At 35.1% G+C, this 26,595-nt stretch overlaps 1 protein-coding gene and 1 long non-coding RNA gene across 2 annotated transcripts; one reads left to right on the top strand and one right to left on the bottom strand.

Annotated features, from left to right (window-relative positions):
• Positions 1 to 4,601: 4,601 nt before the first annotated feature.
• On the bottom strand, positions 4,602 to 8,773 carry LOC112288868 (heat stress transcription factor A-2e). The gene is made up of 4 exons (XM_024533549.3): positions 8,101 to 8,773; positions 6,110 to 6,364; positions 5,299 to 5,827; positions 4,602 to 5,096 (listed from the first exon to the last, which is right to left on the bottom strand). The coding sequence occupies exons 1-4, from the start codon at positions 8,407 to 8,409 to the stop codon at positions 4,759 to 4,761; spliced, it is 1,431 nt and encodes a 476-aa protein (XP_024389317.1). The 5' UTR covers positions 8,410 to 8,773; the 3' UTR covers positions 4,602 to 4,758.
• Positions 8,774 to 9,553: 780 nt separating this feature from the next.
• On the top strand, positions 9,554 to 12,014 carry LOC141045946 (uncharacterized). Its single transcript, XR_012218562.2, has 3 exons — positions 9,554 to 10,027; positions 10,194 to 10,376; positions 10,872 to 12,014. It is a non-coding gene; the product is annotated as an uncharacterized LOC141045946 (long non-coding RNA).
• Positions 12,015 to 26,595: the final 14,581 nt, after the last annotated feature.

Here is a 26,595-nt window from a genome sequence, read left to right as displayed (position 1 = left end):
TATAAAATATATGTATATGAAGAGTTATATTTCTATTGGCTTCCAAATCAAAAATGCATGTGCAAATCACACTTATTATACTTGTTCTATTTGCATAAAATATGTGGTGGTTTCTTTTACAAATTTCGTATATTTTTATTCTTCTTTTTAAAAGATTAAAATGATTTAAATTTTTTTAAATAAAAAATATATAAATATAAAAATTATATTATATTATTTTTTTTAAAAAAAGTGATATTTTTTAAACTCTTAATTTATAATTAGGATTAGATAAAATATTAAGGATTTTTTGAAAAACTACAATATATTATACACTTAGTTTAGTGTGGGATATTTGCATGTACTTTTATTTCTTGTTATAAAATCTAAAATACAAATTAAAATCCTATAAGAATTTTCTAAATTTATAAATAACATTATTAACATATCTTAATTTTGTAAAATAGTATTTACAACTCTAAGTTGTTTAAGAAGAGTCTTTTTCTTATTAGTGTGGATTAAAATAGTGCCATCCTCTTCTATCTTATATCTAAATAACTATTACTGAGCAAATACTTAGTTTGATAGATCCTTGATTTTATAGACATTTTACAAACTATTTTCCATGGATCTTTAAAAATATTTTAATTAATAAAATAAAATAAAATATTTTTTTATCAAAATAAAATAGTTTTAAAAATAGCATCTTTAATCACCTCAAATAATCATCATAAAATAATTTTATAATTTTTTGTTGGAAAAGGCTTTTTTTAATATTTATAGTCTTTTAAAAGTCTATGAAAGCCAAAACCAACTCCATTTCAAATTTTTAAGTGTATATGTTCTATTTATTGGGGTTTTTAATAACCATTGCTTTACTATCATTACTTTAGTCTATTTTTCTTGAAAGTCTTTACTCCTCTTTTATGTAAATACAATTGATACCAAATTATTTATATTTAATAGTTAAATATTTTTTCAATAAATTGTTATAAAAATAAAAAATAAAAATTCCAAAAGATTTTTATATTGATATTTTTATAACAAATTCTATTAGTTGAATTATTTTAGGCCTCTTGATTCTTAGCAATGCATTCTTTGATTCACAACTTACTAAAGTATTTATAGTTACATATTTAAATTCTACAAAAAACTTAAAATGTTTCTATAAAGATCAAATTACTTAAATTACACTCTAAATTTTCTAACCAACTCCTAAGAACTTCAATACATAAATATTAAAGCACATGTAAATATTTGATTTAAATATGTAAGTTTGTATGCACTGAATAATCTTGTCAAATAAATACATCTACAATAATATTCAATATTTACCATTAATATTTCATTTTATTAAATCAACAAGCAAACTTGTGGCACATACCACAAGTACATGTAAACATTCTTTTGTACTTCAATACATAAATACAAATAGTTCGAACATTTATTAAAATATAGAAGAGAGATTGTGTTCATTCAAAACACAAGGCTTAGATGCAAAAAACATGCATACAATGTAACATGCTACTACTTATAAGGAATAATATTTAAACTATTAGTAAATTTTTTATTCACTAGATTTTCTATTAGATTTTCTATAGAATAACAATATTTCTTACTTTAATTTCTTTTCCAATCCAAGATTTTGTGCATAAAAATTTTTATATTTCAAAAAAGGTTTGGTCCTTATTTTTTTTATTTGTATAAGATTTATACATCACAATATTAAATGTATTTTTAGAAGTCTAACCATTGAATTACATCTCTAAAATTATTTTTAGAATTACTTCTTTATAATAAATTAAAAAATGATATAAATCTTAATTCTGAAATAAACCACAAATACAGGGAATAAATCAAATCAATAAATTTAATGTAATCATGTACTAAAAATATTGACTTAAAGTTTTATAACCGTATGCACAAGTTTGGAAATTATTCTTCTTATTTATAAACTAAATGCAATTTAAAAAAAATAAGAAACATTAAATAAAAATTTTCAATTTGTAAAACAAAACAAAAATTCAAAGAAAAACTATAAAGAAAAAATTTCTTAGATTTTTTTCTATATATATATATATATGTGAATTTAATATTCAAAAGTTCAACCAATTTTTTTAAAATAAAATATTATTTTAAAATAAAAATTTATAAAATTATTTTAAAAAAAATTAAAAATATTTATATTTTATTTTAAAATTTAATCCATTAATAGTATTTTAAAACTAAAAATAATTTTAGAAGAAATTAAAATATTAGCATGATTTCAAAGATTTATAATTTAACATTTGATTTATTATTATAAAAACCATAACAAAAATTAAATACTAATAAGACTATAGTTATCTAAAATATTCTTTGTTTTTTACTTTTTAAATCCACTTATTAAATATATATAATTTGTTCATGTACAATTTGCCTTCAATAACATAGATTAAAATCATTTTTTCTTAGAAAAGAATACACTTATTTTTCTTATTAATTAAATTAAATATAAAAAAAATTTCAATTACTGCATTATAGATTATTTCTCAAGATATTGAATTTCAACATTAAATTACTTCTAAGCTTGATCAAATAAAATATATATCAATTTTTATTTGATTAAAGCTTATCTATATTTTATATTTGATAAAATAAATCTACTAAATAACTCATATTTGTAAGTATTCAATTATTATATTTATTTTTTACAATTAAATTTTTATAAATTAATATATATATATATATATTAAATACTCAATCACAATTTATCTTTTATTTTTAATTTCTATTAATGCTTAATTTTTATGATTTATTTAATTTTTCTTTTATTTAAAATGTATTTAATCTTATTTTTTATATGTCCTTAACTTTAATGTCTTTTTTCAAACCTACAAAATAATTAATTTTGACATCTATAGTATTTAAATTATACATTATTAGAGTGTTTTCCATGTTTATTATTTGGCATAGAATACAAGATCATTCCAAGTTGTTATGTGTACACTTATATCTTTTGATACATCCAAGGCTTCTAATTGACACACTTGGATCTCTTTTCCTTGTCTCAGCACAAGTCCCAATCCTTTCTTCTTTGACCTCCGCTCTTCAACTATAGACTCAAATCTGTTGTGAATTTGCAATTTCGAGTCTTGGATTGTAAGAACTCATGTGCAACAAAAAGCCAATTGATTTGGAGGAATGCATTAGTTTTCATAGGAATCTTTGTATCTTCTCTAGCATTGTATGCAAGGAAATGAACTCCTAGGTAAGAAGCTCATTTAGAGCCAATATACCTTGTCTTTAACAAATTATAGAGTGAATCAATTTAATAATTAAAGAGAATTGTAACACAATAATTACCTTGTTATCAATGCATTTGATCAAAGCCTGCAAGCAATCACACTATGTCATTGTCTTTAGCACAAAATCGAATTCATATCATTCATAATCCTTTCAAAAACAAAAACACCTCAATTAGCTATAAATCTCTCTATGTGCAAGAGAATCCAATAGAATATTATATACGACAATAATAAGAGAAAATAAAGGGATGCACCATCATAACAAAAGGGTTAGCTTCATTACAAAGTACTTCAAATTTTAGAGTGAGGCTAGCAAATTCTATAACAATGGGCACGTGCGAGAAGTAACAAGGCTTTTTAATAAGTGGATAGGAAATAAGGAAGATGTAGCTATTGGATAAGGGTGGCACTAGAGTTGAGATTGGAATTGAGGATGACATTCATCTATTAAGAATATCAAGTGACAAAAACAATCTTCATTCATTCATATATTTTGCCAAAAGGTGTATTATCAATGATATTGACTATACAAATTATTCTTTGTCTTGGCCCCCCTTATTCATAAGAAAGAGAAGGTAGAGGGGACCAAGATCTATACTAGGATAAAGAAGAAAGGGAAGGGAGCTAAGGATAAGGATATTGGATAAGGCAAGGGAGAAAAGGAGGAGGACCAAGATCCATGCTTGGACAAGGAAGAGAGGGAGGGAGCCAAGACCCACTTAAAGACAAAGGAAGAGAGGTAGGGGGCTAAGACCCACATAACGACAAGGAAGAGAGGGAGGGAGCCATGACCCACACAAAGACAAGGAAGAGAGGAAGGGGCCACGTCCCTCACAAAGACAAAAGGGAGAGGGCCAAGACCCACGCAAAGACAAGGGAAAAAAGATTTGGATGAGCCAATCAAAAACCTTGGGTATGTCTAATGGGTGTGCATGTAACAACTTGGGGTGTGCTTGTAGCTTGATCTTGTTATTTAAATTATTTTGATTGCTTTTAATTAAATCAGTTTTATCAAAAACAAAGATCTGTACAATTAATCTTCAAAATTTTCTCAATTTTAATCAATCACCACACAAAGATTCTCATTAGTTCCCATTCATGTTACAGTAACGTTCCATTATAAAAAAAGAATCTAGAAGCGTGCAATTTGTAATTGAACTTTAAAACTATGGAAGGTTGCTGAAAATTTAAGGGTCACAGCAAAACTGCCAAGAAGCATCCACATCTTCAACATTTCGTTGCTTTCACCCCCGAAAATCATGCATAGGTCGACAAGTGACAGGTGATGAAAACTGGTAGAGAACAAACTGACAGACCACATATGTACAAATTGAAAATTCTGAAGAGGAGAAGATTATGAGTGATGAGATAGAGATCGTCAATCAATATGAACATATCCTCTCGAAGTCTTTTAACTAAGTAACAAGAGCTATAATAGCTCAAGATAATAATTCTAATACCAACCAAGTCCCGACATCATTTTAAAGGTTAATTAACCAGGCGCTAGCTGACCCAATTGATGAGATAGGAATTCAACACGAGGCCTACCGAAACTACTTTGCTGCGCATTCTTGCCACCCTGCGACACATCTTCTGTCTCAGACTCAGGCTCACGCTCAAGATCGATTTCGGCACGGGTGACAGGTTGTGGGTCTTCTGTTAGGAATTGCTCCCAGAAACCAGAATTGTGCGCTGCGGAATCCGTGCGTGCGCTCTGCACTTCAGCTTCATGGGATGCCGTGCCTCTATTACAGTCCGGCTCATGCAAATCATTACTATCACGGTATTCAGAGTGAGGATGCCTGCTCCTCTCTGCAGATTTATCGCCGGCTGCGACATTGAAAAGAACTTGGGGTTAGATAATAGCAAGAGTAGGATGGTCTCGTGTAAACTGTAGACATCATCACAAGGGACCTGACAACCTGACCCACAATGAATTGAGCAAGTTGTCGGTGCAGGGTTCAGGCTGTTTAAACAAAACAATGCAATCAGGGTGAAACGAAAAAATATAGTTGGAGGGAAGTTAACTCACATGACGCTCTCATGATATCAAAGTTGAGTGGCGATATAGATGTAGCTTCCTGCGCTTCATTGACACTCACGTCAATCACAACAGGCGCACTAGAGAAAATATCAGGAAGTTTGGTATTAATTTCCTCGACTGTGACTCTGGATTGTCGATTCAAAATATTGCTATCTCCGCTATTAGGAGAAGTGTCTGGCTCTCGCATGAGGGCTTCAAAATGACGGCTATCCATAGCGGAGTGGGAGTCAGAAGAGCAAAAGATCTCAATAACCCTGGCACGTGCTCTAGCTTCTCCAAGTTCCGAAGGCTGGTAAGTAACAATCTGATTTTCAATAGATGACTCCGGGCTCATAGATTCATCCATATCCCCATCCTCTTGTATTGGAAGTCGTCGCTTTTTGCGCACCAAATGGTTGCTTTCATTTTGTTGGGATACAAACTGAGCAAATAAAGAAGGATTTGCCATAGCTTTAGCAAGAAAGGTAATCATTCTTTGTTGCCGTGACTCTGATACGTGTAACCGCTGAGCCATGAGCTGCACCGTCAAAAATAACGCCAAGTAAGCCAAATTACTTCTACAGTAGATTTAAATTCAGACCCAACATAAGCATAGACGTTCAAAAAAGAAAAAGAAAAATAAATGAAGAAAAAAAAATAAAATAAAATAAAGTCATGACGACCAAAAGGGCTCGATTATTGACAGAGCTGCAAAACAATTTGTAACATCTAATTGAACCTCTTGACATACCCAGTATTTTCTGTATTTAAGATTGAGATGCATAATACTGAGACAGTGACACACTAGCTAAAAGAATACCTGCAGGTCTCTAAAAGTACTCTGCTGCTGCTGTCGAACCCTAGCCAACTCGAGCATCAAAACGTTTTTATCTGTTTTCAGCCGCTCAATCTCCGCCTCAAGTCCAGACTTTCCGCCTTCCACATATGCACCTTGCTGCTGCTGTGCATGACTTGAGGGCTTCCTGCGATGAATGCTCCGGAGCAGGTCTCGCCTGCCTCGCAAGAACCCTTCATTGGCAAACTCCCATCGGTCTGGATCTACTTTGCGAAAGCCCTGTAGGAAGGAATCATCCTTATCTTTAGCAAAGAAACGTGATCAAGTCATGTTCGGAAACAACTACAATGACCTCACTGTAAGGTGAAAATCCTGGCAAAAACTACTGTCTGGACGTGATGTTCCTCACCCTGTCATAGCAGCCAATTCTGGACTAACAAAGCCGTTGGGCAAGATAAGAAAAAGACTAATTCCGAACTTTAAAAAGAACTGACCACCCATGAATCATAGTCAGAAATTCGAATTAGCAGCCCCGGGAATGTATCACTATTCTATGAATTATCCAATCCGAAAGTACAAAACAGGCTTATGAAAAATTCCCAAAATTTTCCGACCATATTTCCAGCTGAAGAATAAGTCCTTCATGCAGAGAATCGCAAAAAAATTTAAATTAAATTAAAAAGAGAAAGAAGACACGTGCAGCCACATGATTAACAGAGAAGAGCACGTTACACGTTAGGAAATGTAACATAATACTAGAGGGAAAAAACAACCGATACGAGTACTTCGGAAAGAAAAATCAGGCCATGTCTACATCCTGCAAGCTACATCGTTTAAAGACGAGAAAACAGAAACTGGTGGCGCTTAGTTGCTAGTGTGAGGATTTAGTCATGAAAAATAGGAGAACCTGGTTACAGCTACGGGGTGCACAATTTAACCTTTCAGGCAGAATCAACGTGACCAAAAAAAAACTAAATGGTGAGAGAAATGCACTAAAATGGTACACTCCTGGAACCTCAAGGAAAAAGAGATCTCAAAGGCTCTGGATTCTTGGTATCATGTAAGTTTCAAAAGTGAACTTACTGATATTCTTCAGTGTGCTACACTTCATGAAAGTGCAGAATGACTTTGCCTAGATCTACCTTGCTATGAACCCAACTTCATCTTCAGTTGAAAAACCCAAGACCTGCTCCAGGACGAATCAATGCGTCAAAAAGGAAAAGGGGAACTGTTGATAATGAGGGGGATACATGACCGCATAAGTTTCCTTGAAGAGTGAATTTACAACACTAGGAAATCTCAGACTTTGGCAAATCATGCCCAGAATATATCAAGATACAAGTATGTTAAAAGATTTGGATAGACTAATAAATGATATAGGCGGTAGAACTCCCGGTTGCAATAAAAAATTAAGCACGTGCAGAAGTTTGAAACACGAAAAACGGAAGTCTCGAAAGCGAAAATCCTGTGAGCGGATAAAATGGCACTAACAAAAGCTATCTCTGCAATATGAAGTACGAGACAACGAATCGGTACAGCATTCAGCGTACGCCAATAATAAAGAGATACTGGACAGAGAACAAAATGAAGAACTTTCAAGCAGATGCAACAGGGAAAACTTCCCAGAGTGCTCACTAGAATTTTTAGTGCCCATCAGACGGAATTGTAAACATCAAATTGGCCATAGATAGTGTTCTAGACAAGCAGCAAAGAGAAACGTAGTGAATAAGAAATACAACGGCGTGACTCGCATAGCTGAGGACTGTAGTTGAGCACATTAAGCTATTACGAATATCGAAACTTCTTTCAGCTATATCACCTCTAAATTACAGGAAGACTGTCACTACGATCAAACAACAGGAGAAACTTGAGAGATACACACAGCCCAAGCACTCAGTCATTTCAAAAGGAACACGTACAAACAGTACCTGCAAGATACCCTGACGCCATTACCACCGTCACCAAAGGAGGGTGAGATAAAGGAGCAAGACTTAAAGAGAAAGACAATGACTTACGTAAGTGTTGAGTTGCCGGACGAAGCTGGAAAAATTATTGTGCTTGAAGTACTTGGGCAACAATTCCTGTGCGAATTCCGGAGTATTCCAAACTACGAAGCTGCTGCCGACCTCACTCCAAGACACAATAGCATCAGTAGCAGGATCATCGACCATTTCAAAAGTCTTAGTAAGAAAGGGCGGAGGCCCAGAGCTTTGAGGAGCATCCATCTGTGATGTAGGGTTTCCAGAGGCTGTCCCCCCTGCCGGTGGAGGTATACCATTTTTCTCTTTCGCTTCAGCCGATGGCCATTGCGTCTCGCCCCCCATTTCTAATCACCGGCCCGTCCTAGCCCTCAGAATAACAGATCACTCCAGTCCTCTCCTCTACGATCATCTCCAACTGGAACTACATATTCGCATGTCGGCTTCGCCTCGCACAGATCCTGCTCAAGAACCTAGCACACTAACCCTCGTATACTCTGCTCGTCAGAAAAAATACTCTCAACAACTGCAACCAAAGCGCCTCTACAACTCGATCCTACAAAACACTCCTTTAAAAAAAAAGGGGGACAATGCTGCTACTAAAATTTCTAAAAAGGAAACAAATGAAAAAATAAATAGACATCAAGTAAAACCAAAAACAAAAAAAAAAACAAAAACTAGCTAACAACGAAAACAGAGTCGACACCACCCGCTAAATAACAAACGAAGCATCAGTTCCTGGGGTTCTTATTCCGGCGAAACCCCAACAGCAAACACTCCTCCCCGCACCCTGAGGTAGTCGCAGAGAGAGGCTCCAACCACATGGCAGGTGAAGGTAGGTGAACATAGGTTGACGGATATCACCACGAGACCGACAAACCTTGCTTACCAAGGCACATTTTCCACAACAAATGTATTATTATTATTATTCATTCATTCATTCATTTATTCATTTCTTTACACACATATACATACATACAAACACAAACATTAAAAGTTAAAAACATAACAACAATAATCATACTAACGAAAAAGCTTACACCGGGTATGTCACACCGGCGTCACACCCATCGTCACTTGGAAGCCACACATAAGCCACACACCACTTACTCGAATCTTCGATCCCGAATCCCCTCTCCTCTACAATCTACCGATCTACCACCACCGAAATCCAGAATTCTCCCTCCGTCCATCCCTGCCCACACTCATCCAACCTCGCAGAAAATCGTCCTCCAAGCATCGCCAAACGCCCCGATCCAACTGCATGCACCGCACACTCTCCGCCTTAGCCACCATGAACTTGCTTCTGTCTGTTCTCCGCCCTGGGTTCGGGCCGGGCCGGGCCGGGGAAGGGTGAGACCCCGAAGTGGACCCACTCACGTCCAGTATACACCCGTGGCCACGTGGATAAAGGACCACATCCTATGACCAGGAAGGAACCTCACACACAGCTTTAAAGATGAAGCTTCTCGCACCTGCCACCCCACCCACACACAAGCCTCGGATCGAGCTCCCTGGACACGGTGATAGGTCTCTTCACCGCGGAAACGACAACGATCCCCTCGCCCGCGCGCGCTTTAGGTTGGTGCTTCGCCGAAGTGGCAGCGCGGGAGATGGTGACGTGGAAAGTCACGAAGGAGCTCGGAAGTTGCTAACGATGAGTTGAGGGCATTTAACCCGAAGTGGCCGTGTAGTTGCTTCGAGTGTGTTTTTGTTTTTGTTTTTTTGTGTTTTATTTTTGGTTTTTTGTTCCCTAGTGAAGAGAGGCTCATGGGGAAATAGAGAGGTGCTTCAGTTTGTTATGCTGGTGGATGGACATTTTCAAGGGCTTTACCTATTTCTCTTACTTTGTTGGAAGTGTTTGATGGCAACAGTTAGTGCGGTTACGGTGTCATTTCAAAAAAAAAAAAAATAGAAAGAAAGAAAGATACTGAAAAATTGAATTGGTATTCAAGTGAAACATGTATGTTTTGGAATTTGTAATAGTTCGAAAATTAAAATGTGTCTCAAATCTTATTCATTATGTTGATTCGTAGACTACAATAAATAGTCAGACTATTGTGTTCTAAAATATGATTGTGTTAGATAAAAGTTTTTTTAATACTTGTTGTGCGTGTTTTTGTTTGCAGGATCTTGCTATTCTCTCATCCTACTTTTGCTCTGAACTCTCACTTAAACCCACTGCCCGGAACCAAAACTGCGCAGAATCGGAAATGAATCCTACACGACCTCTAATATTGTCCCAACCTCTCTACCATTCAAAGGCAGTCTCGCATCGATGTGCTCTTCTCCACACGTCCGCAGACGTGGTGGTATTATTCCTTGCCCTTGCAACACACTCTCACTGTTGCAGTTGTTTTTTTATTCATCGCCACATGCTATCCGATTGCGCCGCTCATCTCACAGTCCTGCTTGAAACTGGCCACTCTCTCCCCATGGCCATGTGCTGCAAATCCATCCACCATGGCTTTCTGTAGATTCTCCCATTAGCACTTGAATGTAACTAACCTCACGTGCTCCAGCTCCAATCGTGACAAGCGCTACATCCATGAACATTTCTTTCACCTGGCGGAGAACGAATTAGATCAACAACCATAGACTTCGCAGCATTTTCGCAACAATTAGACTCAGTAGCATGTCTCTGATGTGCAGCAGCGCTCTCTTCATTCACTGTGCGCACATTTTCAGAAGCCAATTGTTGGAACAAATCATCCGATTGACACGCCTTATAGTAAAAAGTAGTTTTATTTCAAGTAAAAGCCAAGTTGATACACGTGATAACGAGTTGCATCATGTGTCAAATACAGAAGAGCCAGATGCAGATGCAGCATGGGAGACCCTCAAGCATATATTTGAAGCAATCAATGAAGCAAGAGCACTATATCTTAGCAATAAGTTAAGTAATATCAAAATGATGGAATTCACAACAATAGAAGACTTCATCAAGAGGGTAAAGAAATCAATTGCTCAACTTTCCAATGTAAGAGACTCGGTAACAGACGCCATAGTAGTATAAATTATGCTTAGAGCATTGCTGAAGAGTTATGATTCCTTTGTTTAAGTTGTGATGTGCCAAGTCTAGCTTCTTAACTTTGAATGCTTGTATAGTAAGTTATTCTTTGAAGAATCTCAAAAAGAAGAAAATTACACCTAATATGAAGTACTATCAATGATTAAGAACATGAAATATCATGATACATTTTACAAAAATCCAAAAATCCAAGAATTATTCTTGGAAGAGGATTAACATTGAATAATCATATAAGAACATCCAAAGGAATAAAAATAAGGCAAAGAGGCAATTGCAACAATTGTAAGGAATGGAACAACTTTGTTTGAGAATGTCATTATTGCATCTTGGAAAAATCCAATCATTACAATTTTAAAATGTAAGAGTATAAATTGCACATCAACACAATCTAAGATAAACTGATACTAGAAGAAATGGTCAATACATTAGAAATTTTTAAAGCTACTATGATGTCTTTAGATATTAAAACTCAAGATCCTAATTAGTATCTAGATTTAGGAGCAATCAAGCATGTTGCTAGAGATTCATCAAACATATTTAAAATCACAAATATATGGTACTCCAATGTAAGTTCCAATGGTCAGTACATCTATTTTGTTAAATGAAAGGAAGATGTATTATTCAAATACAATGTCAAAGCAAAAAAGAATCGGCAACATTTCTTATATATCAAAAATCACCAAAATTCTATTTTTCATAGATAATATAATTGATTAAGGTTAAATTTTTTTATTAAAATTACAAACTTGTCAAATTGTTAGCTCAAAAGGTCCTACTAACATACTATACATGTTAGAAATTATCCTCTTAAAATAGATTTGTTAAAATAAGAATTAAAAAAATATTTTGAAATATCAAAATTGAAAACATTAACATTCTATCAAGAAATTGAATTCATGTGTATAATAAAGGAATGGTATTAATTCAAAAAAAGATACTTACACAATCTATTAAAAAAATTAGCTTGCTAAACTATATAGTAGTCACCACACTAATAGAAGAAGGTGCTAAGTTACACTGAAACATGGATGCAAAACATATTGATACAACAAATTACCAAAGTCCTGTAAGAAGCTTCATTTACCTCATGTACAAGAGATCTAATATTTTGTATGCAATCAACTACTTAAGATGATTCATATTGGCACCACAACATCCATATTTCAAAACAAAAAATAAATAAATAAATAAATAAATAAAAATCTTCTATTACATTAAAGGCATGATTAGCTATAGTATTTTCTTTTCCAAAAATTTGAGCAAAAAACTTATAATTTATGTAGAGTCAAACTGGAAGAGAAATTAATATAAAAGAAAATCAACAATATGGATGATTTTCAAAATAGAAGAGATACCTTTATATTGGAGTAGGAAATTGTAATCAATAGTAATATTTTCTACTACTGAAGCAAAATACGAAGTACTATTAGATGGTATATTAAAGATAATATGGATTAAAACATTGATGAATAAATTAGAATAGAAGATAAGAGATGCAACAATTTTGTATAATGATAATCAAAATTCTATTAAATTGGTAAAAAATTCAATTCTACATACATGGATTAAGACATAAAACTTTAGTACCACTATATTTGTAAAAGAATGGAAGAAAAAAAAATCTATGCATCATACATCTACACTAATATACAAGATTTAATATCACAGACATACTTATTTATTCTAATAGTTACTTAGGTAATATGAATAAGTAGAAGTAAATAAAAATAGATTAATTTCATAATATCTTATAAAGTAGCTTTCTAAAAGCTTTATAGATGTGGATTCACCTTTATATATGTTTAAAGATGATTGATAGATTAGAAACTTAGCCAAAAAATTAGTCACATATTGTATGTATTGATAGCTTGTGGTACAAGCTAACAATGTCAAGAACATATAGAAAACTTATCTTACAAATTTAGATATGTGTCTTACAAATTGGAGAAATGTTGGAGGTCCTATAAAATATTATTACATAATTCTTAGGTAGATAGTATATATAAAGATAAGCATGAAGCCTTCTTTAGTCTTGTCAATTCATTTCTTGATTCTATTTATCTAGAACATACATATTTATTCTAAAAATTACTTAGATATTATGAATGGATAAAATTAAGTTAATTTGATAACATCTTATAAGAAAGCTTTTAGATACTTTATAGATATAGTTCAACCTTTACACATGTCTATAGGTGATTAATAGATTAGAAACTTGGCTAATAAATTAGCCATATGTCATACATATTGATAAATTATAGTACAAGCTAATAATATGGCACACATATAGAAAACTTGTCTTATAAATTAAGACATGCATCTTACAAACTGAAAACATGTTAGAGGTGCTATAGAATGTTGTTACTTAAATTTTCAATAAATAATATATATGGAAGCAAAATTAAATCTTTTTTATTCTTGTCAATGCCATTCTAGTCTTTAATTTTATTTCAAGATTTTTTAGTCTTTTTGTCTTTAGCAATAGTCATTCTACTTTAATATCATAATGTCTTTGAATAATTTTTTAGCCTTTTTAAGTGACACAAGAGTATATTGATTTTTTAGTTTTTTGAAATTCATGTCTTTGTCACGGACATACTTATATAAGCGGGTAACTACATATACAAATAGGTAGAAGTAAGTAAAAGTAGATAAAAATAAGTTAATTCTATAGTATTTAATATGAAAGCTTCCTAGAAGCTTCATAGACGATGCTTTGACTTCGTAGGTGTCATTAATTGACATTTTGGATTAGAAACGTGGTCAACAAGTTGGCCATGTGCCACACATGTTGCTAGCTTGAAGATAAAGGTAACTATGTGGCCCACACGTAGAAAAACTTACCTTATAAATCAAGGCATGTGTTCTACAAAGTCAATACATATTGGAGATCCTATAGAACGTCGCCACGTAGTCCCTAGTTAGATAGTATATATAGAGACAAGAGTGAAGCCTTCTTCACTTTTGTCAACTCCTTTCTTGCCTCCAGTCTAGTTTCAAGGGTCTCTAGTTTTCTTATCTTTTGGCACTAGCCATTCTAGTTTCTCTTTCAATATACATACTTATTTATTTATATTTTGTTACCTTTCTTTGAGTGAAGGCTCACTTGTCTGAATTGCTTTTTCATCGAGTTCTTATCCTTGACAGATTGATAAGAGTACACCTATAATATCAGAGCTTTGTCTAATCTTGATTAAGAGTGGATTATCCCTTTTTCTTGATAAGATATAAGCATATTAGAAGTTACGGATTATCCTCTTCTAAACTGATATTGTCCTTAGTATTTTCTTTGTTCTCAAGTCCTCTCTTCTATTTGTCTAGAGCGATATTAGACATCTTCTATTTTCTAAGTGTTATCATGGCAGATCTTGTTGAAATGAAGAATGCAATGGCACAAATGCAAGAACAATTGAGAGAGTTAATGCTTGCGATGCATCAACTCAATTTACCACCACAAGAAGTAACAAGATTGGTAGGAAGTGAAGATATAGAAATGGTTGGAGCTGCTTCAACATCTACACCAAACCATGTCCTTTCTCTTATGGTGGAATGTCCTTCCAATGTTAGAGAACCAAGAATTGCCCTACTCGAGAAGTTTGATGGCACCAGATCTAAGTATCGAAGATTTATCAATCAAGTATAAATTGTAATTGAACTCCAATCCCAAAGCTAATGTCACGGACATACATATAATTACCTATATGAATAGATAAAAGTATGTAAAAGTAGGTTAATTGTGTAATATCTTCTAGAGAAGCTTCTTAGAAGCTTCATAGACGCTGCTTTGACTTTATAGGAGTCTATAGTTGACTTTTAGGTTAGAAACTTGGTCAACAAGTTAGCCATGTGCCACGCATGTTGGAAGCTTAAAGAACAAGCTAACTACGTGGTCCATCCATAGAAAACTTGCCTTGCAAGCAAAGGCATGTGGCCTAGAAAGTCAACATATATTGGAGGTCTTATAGAACATCGCCACGTGGCTTCTAGTTAGATAGTATATATAGAGGCAAGAGTGAAGCCCTCTTCACTCTTGTCAACTCCTTTCTTGCTTCTAGTCTAGTTTCAAGGGTCTCTAGTTTTCTTGTATTTTGGCAATAGCCATTCCAGTTTCTTTCTTAATATACATATTTCTATTTTGTCCTATTTCTTTTTGAGAAAAGTCTCACTTACTCTTTAGCTTTCATCGAGTTCTTGTCCTTGACAGATTGACAAGAGTACACTTACAATATCAGAGCTTTGTCTTTTCTTGATTGAGAGTGGATTACCCCTTTTTCTTGATAAGACATAAGCGCATTAGAAGTTGCGGATTACCCTCTTTTAAACTGATATTGTTCTTAGTATTTTCTTTGTTATCAATTCCTCTCTTCTATTTGTTTTGAGCGTTATTAGACATCTTCTCTTTTCTAAGTGCTACTATGGCAGAGCTTGTTGAAATGAAGAGTGCAATGGCACAGATGCAAGAACAATTGAGGGAGTTAATGCTTGCGATGCATCAACTCAATTTACCACCACAAGGAGCAACAAGAATGGTAGGAAGTGAAGATATAGAGATGATTGGGGCTGCTTCAACATCTGCACCAAACCATGTCCCTTCTCCCAGAATGGAACACCCTTCGAGTGTTAGAGAACCGAGAGTTGCCTTGCCCGAGAAGTTTGATGGTACCAGATCCAAGTTTCGAGGATTCATCAATCAGGTCCAACTAGTGATTGAACTTCAACCCCAGAGCTATCCAACTCGAGGGTCACAAGTAAGATTCATTGGTACACTTCTTTCAGGTTCAGCATTGTCATGGTTTTCATCTTTTCTTGAACGACGAGATCCAATATTGGATAATCTGGAGGCTTTTTTGGCGGAGTTTCGATCCATGTTTGGAGAACATGATGCAATTCGTATTGCAACCAACAAGATCCGTATTTTGCGACAAGGCAATCGATCAGTAACATTATATGCTTCGCAATTTTGACAACTTGCAACTGATATCAAGTGGGATGATGCCGCACTTGTGTGTCAATTTCTCTACGGATTACAATATGAGGTAAAGAAATTCATGCTTAATTTACCTGATCCTCAAACATTGAGTCAAGCAATTGACTTTGCTGTGAAGTGCGACAATCGACTTTTTGAATTTCGATCCGAGAGTCGCACAAGTGGGCCTCAACGTTACTACAATTCAATGGCAACACCAACGTCTCCTCAACACATACCTTCAGAAGTAGAGGATATGCAAATTGATGCGGTACATTTCAAACCTCTTACTAAGCAAGAAAAGTCTCGTCGTCGACAAGAAGGATTGTGCTTATATTGTGGAGAACCTAAGCACACTGCTCAACATTGTCCAAAGAAGCGACGTAACTACAAAATGAGGAGTACGGCTGTCAAAGAAGATAGTATGTCGGAAAACGAGTACGTCCAGCTACAATAGGGACCGTGTGGCTGGAATCTTGTACAACTTCTAATAAAGGTCCTATCCTCTCCTCAGAACCATCTCCTTGTTTTATAATAGATGTGCGTTTAGGACCTAATAATTACAAAGCCTCTGCCTTGGTAGATTCACGAGCCTCATCTTGTTTTTTAGATGAAGAATTTGCTAGATGTCATAGAATATCATTAATACAAAAAACTAAACCTGTACACGTACAAGTCATAGATGGTCGTCCGTTGTCTTCTGGAGATGTAACTCACGAAACACTTCCTGTAGATGTAGTAATAAATGGTCATAGTAGTTGCGTAATTTTTAATATAATTAGATCTCCCTCTAATCCAGTAATTTTAGACTTATCATGGTTAGAAAAGTATAATCCTCGAATAGATTGGATTTCTCGTAAACTTGATTTTCCTCAGAGCATTAATAACAGTTCTATTAACCAAGTAAAAAACCATGACTCTAGTATAGTAAAACTCGCACCTATAGGTGCAAAAGCATTTATACACGCAGCAAAAGAAGGATCAACTTTTGCTATTTATGCTGCACCTATTTCTGAAAGCGTAAAGACTTCAAGTGGCATTCCAAGTCAATATCAGGATTATCAAGACGTTTTTGAGAAAAAGAATGCAGATATTCTTCCTGAGCATCGCCCATACGATTGTTCAATCGATCTCAAGGAAGGAACTCAGCCACCATTTGGACCAATTTACAGTTTATCACAAGATGAGTTGGCTGAACTCAAGACATATATTGACGAGAATTTAGCGAAGAATTTCATACGCCATTCAAAATCTCCAGCAGGAGCTCCAATTTTATTCGTAAAGAAAAAAGATGGATCTTTACGAATGTGTGTTGACTATCGAGGACTCAACAAGATCACAATCAAGAACAGGTATCCATTACCTTTGATATCAGGACTCCTTGACCAGTTAAATCAAGCTAAGATCTATACAAAAATAGATCTAAGAGGAGCATATAATCTAGTACGGATCAAAGAAGGAGATGAATGGAAGACTGCGTTTCGAACCAGGTACGGGCATTTTGAATATAATGTCATGCCTTTTGGACTCACGAATGCACCAGCTGCTTTTCAACATCTCATGAATGATGTATTTCGTGAATTCTTAGACAATTTTGTCGTCTGCTACCTAGACGATATCCTGATTTATTCTAAGAATGTTGAAGAACATGAAATACATGTTCGTCAAGTATTACAAAAACTCAGAGATGCAGGATTGTACGCCAAGATGAAAAAGTGTGTATTTCACACTACTCAAGTTGACTTTTTAGGATACATCATTTCAAATGATGGTCTTATGATGGATTCTAAGAAAGTCCAAACAATCATGGATTGGAAGATTCCAAAGACTGTAAGAGATGTCCAATGTTTCTTGGGATTTGCCAATTACTATCGGATCTTCATCAAAGACTTCTCACGAGTTGCAGCTCCACTTACACGCTTGACTAGTAAAGATAAATTCTAATGGAATCAAGAAGCGGAAGCAGCATTTGAAGCCTTGAAGACATCGTTTGTCTCTGCACCAGTCTTATATCGTGTTGACTTTTCCAAGGCATTTTTTATGGAAACAGACGCATCGGATTTTGCCTTGGGTGCAGTTTTATCACAAATGGGAACAGATGACAAACTTCATCTGATAGCTTTTCATTCAAGAAAATTCTCAGCAGCCGAGATCAATTATGAGATCCACGATAAAGAACTTCTTGCAATCGTGGATTCTTTTCAAGAATGGCGTCATTATCTAGAAGGTGCTTCTAGTCCAGTCATTGTATATACAGATCACAAGAACCTCGAGTATTTCATGTCAGCACGCGTGTTGAATCGTCGTCAAGCTCGTTGGAGTATGTCTTTGTCAAGATTCGACTTCATTATCACTTATCGGCCAGGAAAACAACAAGGTTTGTCCGATGCCCTGTCTAGACGTTCTTATTTTGCACCAAAAGAAGGAGATGCAGCTTTTGAGCAACAAAGAACGGTCCTCTTGAAACCGGAGCAATTTCATCTCCGAGCAGTGAAATCAACATTGACTGTTGATTCAACTTTTCTCAAGCAAATCCAGTCCAGTATGTCCTCAGACCCTCTTGTTCATGATATCGAGAATAATTCTTCCAAGTCTCATGATTCTTCTAAGTTCGAGTTCAAGAATAATCTATTATATTTTGAAGGATGCCTATATGTTCCAGAAGGAAAAGCACTTTTGCGTGTTCTTCAAGCACGTCATGACTTTCCAGCAGAAGGGCACTTTGGATATAATAAGACTTTGAAACTCATATCAAGAGATTTTTGGTGGCCACAAATGTAGAAGTCAGTCAAAGACTTTGTACAATCATGTGATATTTGTTCAAGATCAAAAATTCCTCGACATCGACCTTACGGACTTCTTCAGCCATTACCTATACCAGAACAACCATGGTCTTCTGTTTCTATGGATTTCATCACAGATCTTTCAAACTCAAGATCTTATGATTCTATATTTGTGATAGTAGATCGTTTCACCAAGATGGCACATTTTATGCCATGTACAAAATCTATCACAGGTGAAGAAACAGCTAAGCTTTTCATTGATAATATCTATCGCTATCATGGATTGCCTAAAGATATCATATCGGATAGGGGAACTCAATTTGTGTCGAGATTCTGGAGGACTCTTTTCAAGATTTTAAAAGTGGACATAAAGCTATCTTCAGCTTTCCATCCTCAAACTGATGGACAAACAGAGCGCGTAAACCAAGTCTTGGAATAGTATTTAAGGTGTACCATCAACTACCAACAAGATGATTGGACAAACCTTCTGCCATTGGCAGAGTTTGCTTATAATAATACGGTACATTCCTCCACGCAACAAACATCTTTCTTTGCCAATTATGGCTATCATCCACGACTTGATACTTTTGATTTTTCAAAAGTTGATAATCCTGCAGCAGAGGATATGGCAAATCGGTTGTCAGAGTTATATGCAATAATGAAGGCGCAGTTGAAGGAAGCTCAAGAACGACAAAAGATAAATGCAGATGTATATCGTAAAGAGCAACCACAAATCAACGTGGGTGATAAGGTATGGCTACTTCGTCGCAATATCAAGACTACTCGACCTTGTGACAAGTTGGACTATCGTAGGCTTGGCCCCTTTTCTGTTTCTGAACAGATCAACCCAGTTGCATATCGGTTACATCTACCGGAGTCAATGAAGATCCATCCTGTATTCCATGTGTCTCTTCTTGAACCATATAAGACAGTGGATATACAAGGAAGAAGACAAATGCCACCGCCTCCTATAGAAGTAGATAATAATGAAGAATTTGAGGTGGAAGAGATATTAGACTCAAGGCGGCGCCGAAATAAGCTGGAATATCTTGTTCATTGGTGCGGATATGATATTAGTGAGCGCACATGGGAGCCATCCAGGAATCTAGCAAATGCATCAGCTAAAGTCAAAGTTTTTCATCAACGACATCCATCAAAACCAAGATGAAAACCTCTCTTATAAAAGAGACAAGATTGAGGCAAGATAACATTCAATTTCCTATCCTTGTTTGTAACATCTTTACATTTTGTGACGCTAATTAGATGGAGAGCCAACAACCAGCGGATTCAACTCAAGAACCTTCGTTTGCTGACTTACCGGATGAGACATTGCGATTGTCTCAACCTTCAAGACGACGCAACCGAGATGAAGACCCTCAAGAACGACATGTTCTTCCTCGAATAGATGGTGAGATATAACGCGTTTGGTATCACGACCTTGGAAGAGATTCTCGATGTTTGGTGATATTATTGGAGATAGGAACGACTCCTGATGGTGTTTCAAATGTATTATTTGAAGGAAGTTATGAAGGCCTCAACAGTGATCATATAACAGGGTGGTCTTCTCGCCCTGGAATGGGACACTATCGATGGCTAAGAGGACCCATCAACTATCTTCGAAGAGAACAAAGATCAGAGTATGTAGCAAATACAATTCACCGCATATTAGATTTTCTCAATATATAATCACCGCTCCTCGTGGAACTCGTCCCTAGAAGGGGGGGTAATGTCACGGACATACATATAATTACCTATATGAATAGATAAAAGTATGTAAAAGTAGGTTAATTGTGTAATATCTTCTAGAGAAGCTTCTTAGAAGCTTCATAGACGCTGCTTTGACTTTATAGGAGTCTATAGTTGACTTTTAGGTTAGAAACTTGGTCAACAAGTTAGCCATGTGCCACGCATGTTGGAAGCTTAAAGAACAAGCTAACTACGTGGTCCATCCATAGAAAACTTGCCTTGCAAGCAAAGGCATGTGGCCTAGAAAGTCAACATATATTGGAGGTCTTATAGAACATCGCCACGTGGCTTCTAGTTAGATAGTATATATAGAGGCAAGAGTGAAGCCCTCTTCACTCTTGTCAACTCCTTTCTTGCTTCTAGTCTAGTTTCAAGGGTCTCTAGTTTTCTTGTATTTTGGCAATAGCCATTCCAGTTTCTTTCTTAATATACATATTTCTATTTTGTCCTATTTCTTTTTGAGAAAAGTCTCACTTACTCTTTAGCTTTCATCGAGTTCTTGTCCTTGACAGCTATCCAACTCCAGGATCGCAATTTAGATTCATTGGTACACTTCTTCCAAGTTCAACACTATCGTGGTTTTCATCTTTTTTTGAACGACGAGATCCAATATAGAATAATCTAGAGGCTTTTCTGGCAAAGTTTTGATCCATGTATGGAGAACATCATGCAATTCGTGTTGCAACCAATAAGATCCTTGATTTACGATAAGGCAATTGATCAGTAACGTTGTATGCTTCATAATTTTGACAATTTGCAACTGATATCAAGTGGGATGATGCTGCACTTATTAGCCAATTTCTCTACGGATTACAATATGAGGTAAAAAAATTAATAATCAACTTACTTGATCCTCAAACATTGAAGTTAGCAATAGACTTTGCTCTAAAGTGCGACAATCGCCTTTTTGAATTCCGATCTAAGAACCGTACAAGTGGACTTCAACATTATTATAATTCAATGGCAATACCAACACCTCTTCAACACATACATTCGAAAGTAGAGGATATGCAAATTGATGCTGTACGTTTCAAACTTCTTACTGAGCAAGAAAAGACTCGTCGTCGTCAAGAAGGATGATGTTTATATTGTGGAGAACAAAAGCACACTGCTCAACATTGTCCAAAGAAATGATACAATTACAAAATGAAGAGTATGGATGTGAAAGAAGACAATATGTTGAAAAACGAGATTGTCCAGCTACAATAGGGACCATGTGGTTGGAACCTTGCACAACATGTAGTAAAGGTCCTATTCTCTCCTCAAAGCCCTCTCCTTGTTTTACATTAAATGTTATTTTAGAACCTAAATATTACAAAGCCTCTACCTTGTTAGATTCAAGAACCTCGACGTATTTCTTAGATGAAAAATTTACTAAAAGACATAGCATATCTTTAGTAAAGAAAACTCAACCTGTTCATATAGAAGTCATAGATGGTCGTCCATTGTCTTTTGGAGATATTACTCATGAAACCCTCCCTATAGAAGTTATAATCAATGGTCATAATAGCTTTGTAGTATTTAATATCATTAGATCTCTCTCTAATCCAGTCATTTTAGGTTTATAAATGCTAGAAAAATACAACCCTCAAATAGATTGGATTTTCCAAACTCTTACTTTCTCTAAAAGTGTAACTAACAATGTACTTAATCAAGTAGAGAATCATAAGTCCAGTTCATTTAAACCCGTATTTATAGGTGCAAAAGCTTTCTTGCATGCTGCTATGAAAGAATCACCATAAATTATTTATGCCACATCCATTTCTACTGGTGAAAAGACTTCAAGTGGCATTTCAAGCCAATATGAAGAATTCCAAGATGTATTCGAAAAAAAGAATGCGGATACACTCCTGGAACATCGCCCCTATGATTCTTCAATTGACTTTCAAGATGGAGTACAATCGCCATTTGGACCAATCTACAGTTTATCACAAAACAAGTTGACTGATTTTAAGGAGTATATTGAAGAAAATCTAGCCAAGAATTTCATACGCCATTCAATATCTCCAGCAAGAGCTCCAATTCTATTTGTGAAGAAAAAAGATGGATCATTGCGGATGTATGTTGATTATCGAGGACTCAACAAGATTAACATCAAGAACAAGTATCCTCTACCTTTAATATCTGGACTTCTTGATCAACTCAATCAAGCTAAGATCTATACAAAAATAGATCTCTGAGGAGCATACAATCTAGTACGCATCAAAGAAGGAGATAAATGGAAGACTTTGTTTCGAACTAGGTATGGATATTTTGAATACAATGTCATGCCTTTTGGACTTACAAATGCACCAACAGCTTTTCAACATCTAATGAATGATATTTTTCAAGAGTTTTTGGATAATTTTGTGGTCTGTTATCTAGACGACATCTTGATCTATTCTAAGAATCCAGAGGAACATGAACTTCATGTTCGTCATGTGTTACAAAAATTAAGAGATGCAAGACTCTATGCCAAGATAGAAAAGTGTATATTCCATACTACTCAAGTCGATTTCTTAGGTTACATCATTTCAAATAATGGACTTATGATGGATCCTAAGAAAGTTCAAACTATTATAGATTGGAAGATCCCAAAAACGGTAAGAGATGTCGAATGTTTTTTGGGATTTGCTAACTACTATCGAATCTTCATCAAAGACTTCTCTCGAGTTACAGCTCCACTTATACGTTTGACTTGTAAAGACAAACTCTAATGGAATCAAGAAGCGGAAGTTGCTTTTGAATCTTTGAAGACAGCGTTTGTTTCTGCACCAATCTTGTATTGTGTTGATTTTTCCAAAGCATTCTTTATAGAAACAGATGCATCAGACTTTGCTCTTGGTACGATTTAATCACTAATGGGAACAGATGACAAACTTCATTCAGTAGCCTTTCATTCAAGAAAATTCTCTGCAAAAAAATCAATTATGAGATCCACGACAAAGAACTTCTTGTAATCATGGATTCTTTTCAAGAATGGCATGATTATCTAGAAGGTGTTTCTAGTCCAGTCACCGTGTATACGGATCACAAGAATCTCGAGTATTTTATGTTAGCACATGTATTAAATCATCGTCAAGCTCGTTGGAGCATGTCTTTATCAAGATTCGAATTCATCATCACTTATCAACCAAGAAAACAACAAGGTTTCTCCGATGCCTTGTCTAGACATTCTTATCTTGTACCAAAAGAAGGAGATGTAGCTTTTGAGCAACAAAGAACGGTTCTCTTGAAGCCGGAGCAATTTCATCTTCGAGCAATAAAATCAACATTGATTGTTGATTTAACTTTTCTCAAGCAAGTCCAGTCAAGTATGTCTTTAGATCCTTTTGTTCATGATATCAAGAATAATTCTTCTAAATCTCATGATCCTTCTAAATTCGAGTTCAAGAATAACCTACTTTATTTTGAAGGATGCTTATATGTTCCAGAAGGAGAAGCACGTTTATGTGTTCTTCAAGCTTGTCCCAGCAGCATGACATTTTGGATACAAAAAGACTTTGGAGCTGATATCTAAGGATTTTTGGTGGCCTCAAATGTAGAAGGCAGTCAAAGATTTTGTACAATCATGTGATGTTTTCTCAAGATCAAAACTCTTCGTCATCGATCTTTTCGACTTCTTCAGCCATTATCCATTCCAGAACAACCATAGTCTTCTGTTTCTATGGACTTCATCACGGATCTTCTAATCTCAAGTTCTTATGACTCTATATTCATGATAGTAGATTTTTTTACCAAGATGGCACATTTTGTACTATGTACAAAATCTATCACAGGTGAAGAAACAGCTAAGCTCTTTCTTGACAATATCTATTGCTATCATGGATTATCCAAGGATATTATATCAGATAGGGGAACTCAATTTGTATCAAGATTTTGGCAGATTCTTTTCAAGATTCTTAAAGTGGATATAAAACTATCTTTGACATTCCATACTCAAACTGATGGACAAACGGAGCATGTTAATCAAGTTTTGGAGTAATATATAAGATGTACCATTAATTACCAACAAGATGATTGGACAATGCTTTTACCATTGCCAAAGTTTGCTTACAATAACACGGTACATTTTTCTACAAAACAAACACCTTTCTTTGCTAATTATGGTTATCATCCATGACTTGATATTTTTGACTTTTTAAAAGTTGATAATCCTGCTACGAAAGAGTTGGCAATTTATTTATCAGAGCTACATGCAACGATGAAGGTGCAGTTAAAAGAGGCTCAAGAACAACAAAAGATCAATGCGGATGTCTATCGAAAGGAACAACCATCATTCATCTTGGGTGATAAGATATGGCTACTTTGTCACAATATCAAGACCACTCGTCTTTATGACAAATTGGACTATCAAAGACTTGGACCATTTTCTATTTCTACACAATCAATCCAGTTGCATATCGTTTACATCTACCGGAGTCAATGAAAATCCATTTAGTATTCCACGTATCTCTTCTTGAACCATACAAGATAGTGGACATACCAAGAAGACGACAAGCTCTACCTCCTCCTATAGAAGTGGACAATAATGAAGAGTTTGAAGTAAAAGAAGTCTTAGATTCAAGGCGGCGCCGAAATAAATTGGAATATCTTGTCCATTGGCACGGATATGATATTAGTGAATGCCTATGGGAGCCAATAAAAAAATTTTTAAATGTAAGAAAGGTGGTGGAGGCTTTTCATCGACAACATCCATCAAAATCAAGATGAAAACCTTCTTTATAAAAGAAACAACATCTATGCAAGATAACATTCTATTTTCAATCCTTGTTCGTAGCTTCTTTGTAGTAGTGATACTCAGGAGATGGAGATTCAACAACCAGTGGATTCGACTCAAGAGGCTTCATTTGCTGACCTATTGGATGAGACATTATGATTGTCACAACTTTCAAGACGACGCAATCGAGATGAAGATCTTCAAGAATGACATGTTCTTCCTCGAATAGATGGTGAGATATAATGCGTTTGGTATTACAATTTGGAAAGGGACTCCCGATGTTTGGTGATTTTGCTAGAAGTAGGAACAATTCTTGATAGTGTTCCAAATGTGCTATTCGAAGAAAGTTACAAAGGCCTCAACAATGATCAAATAAATAGATGGTCTTCATGCACTGGTATGAGACACTAGCGATGGTTGAGAGGCCCTATCAATCATCTTCAAAGAGAACAAAGATCAGAGTATGTGGCGAATACAATTCGTCGCATCATAGATTTTTTCAACATATGATGACCGCTCCTCGTGGAACTCGTCCCTAGAAGAGGAGGTAATGTCATGGACATACTCATGTAAGGTAGTAATTACCAATACAAATAGGTGGAAGTAAGTAAAAATAAGTAAAAGTAAGTTAATTCTATAGTATTTAATATAGAAGCTTCATAGATGCAGCTTTGACTTCATAGGTATCTTTAATTGACTTTTTGGATTAGAAACGTGGTCAACAAGTTGGCCATGTGCCACACATGTTGTTAGCTTGAAGATCAAGCTAATTATATGGTCCACACGTAGAAAAACTTACCTTGTAAGTCAAGGCATGTGTCCTACAAAGTCAACATATATTGGAGGTCCTATAGAACGTCGCCACATAATCCTTAGTTAGATACTATATATAGAGACAAGAGTGAAGCCTTCTTCACTCTTGTCAACTCCTTTCTTGCTTCTAGTCTAGTTTCAAGGGTGTCTAGTTTTCTTGTCTTTTGGCAATAGCCATTCTAGTTTCTCTTTCAATATACATACTTATTTAATTATATTTTGTTACCTTTCTTTGAGTGAAGGCTCACTTGTTTGAATTATTTTTTCATCGAGTTCTTGTACTTGACAATCTTTGGTATATTGATGAGAATGCTTATTTTTTTTTCTTATCTCATTTTAAGAAGTGAATGAACTATTCTACTTCTATTATTATATTTTGAAGGTTGCAAACTACCTACCTTTACTTCCGTATTTTAATTCTCTAACAATGATTTTTTCCTTAAAAAGAGTAGAATTCTATTATTTATAGGAATTTTTTTTTAATATTAGAGAT

Source organism: Physcomitrium patens, chromosome 11, assembly GCF_059467195.1.
Source record: "Physcomitrium patens ecotype Gransden chromosome 11, ASM5946719v1, whole genome shotgun sequence".
NCBI lineage: Eukaryota > Viridiplantae > Streptophyta > Bryopsida > Funariales > Funariaceae > Physcomitrium > Physcomitrium patens.
This window is presented reverse-complemented; position numbering and strand designations above follow the sequence as displayed.

Bases quoted from the DNA above. Each gene is read 5' to 3' on its own strand.
- LOC112288868 (XM_024533549.3), bottom strand. From the start codon at position 8,409: ATGGGGGGCGAGACGCAATGGCCATCGGCTGAAGCGAAAGAGAAAAAT. The intron at 6,365-8,100 runs GTAAGTCATTGT...TCCTTCCTACAG, and splicing joins TCCGGCAACTCAACACTTAC to GGCTTTCGCAAAGTAGATCC. The intron at 5,828-6,109 runs GTATTCTTTTAG...TTGACGGTGCAG, and splicing joins GTACTTTTAGAGACCTGCAG to CTCATGGCTCAGCGGTTACA.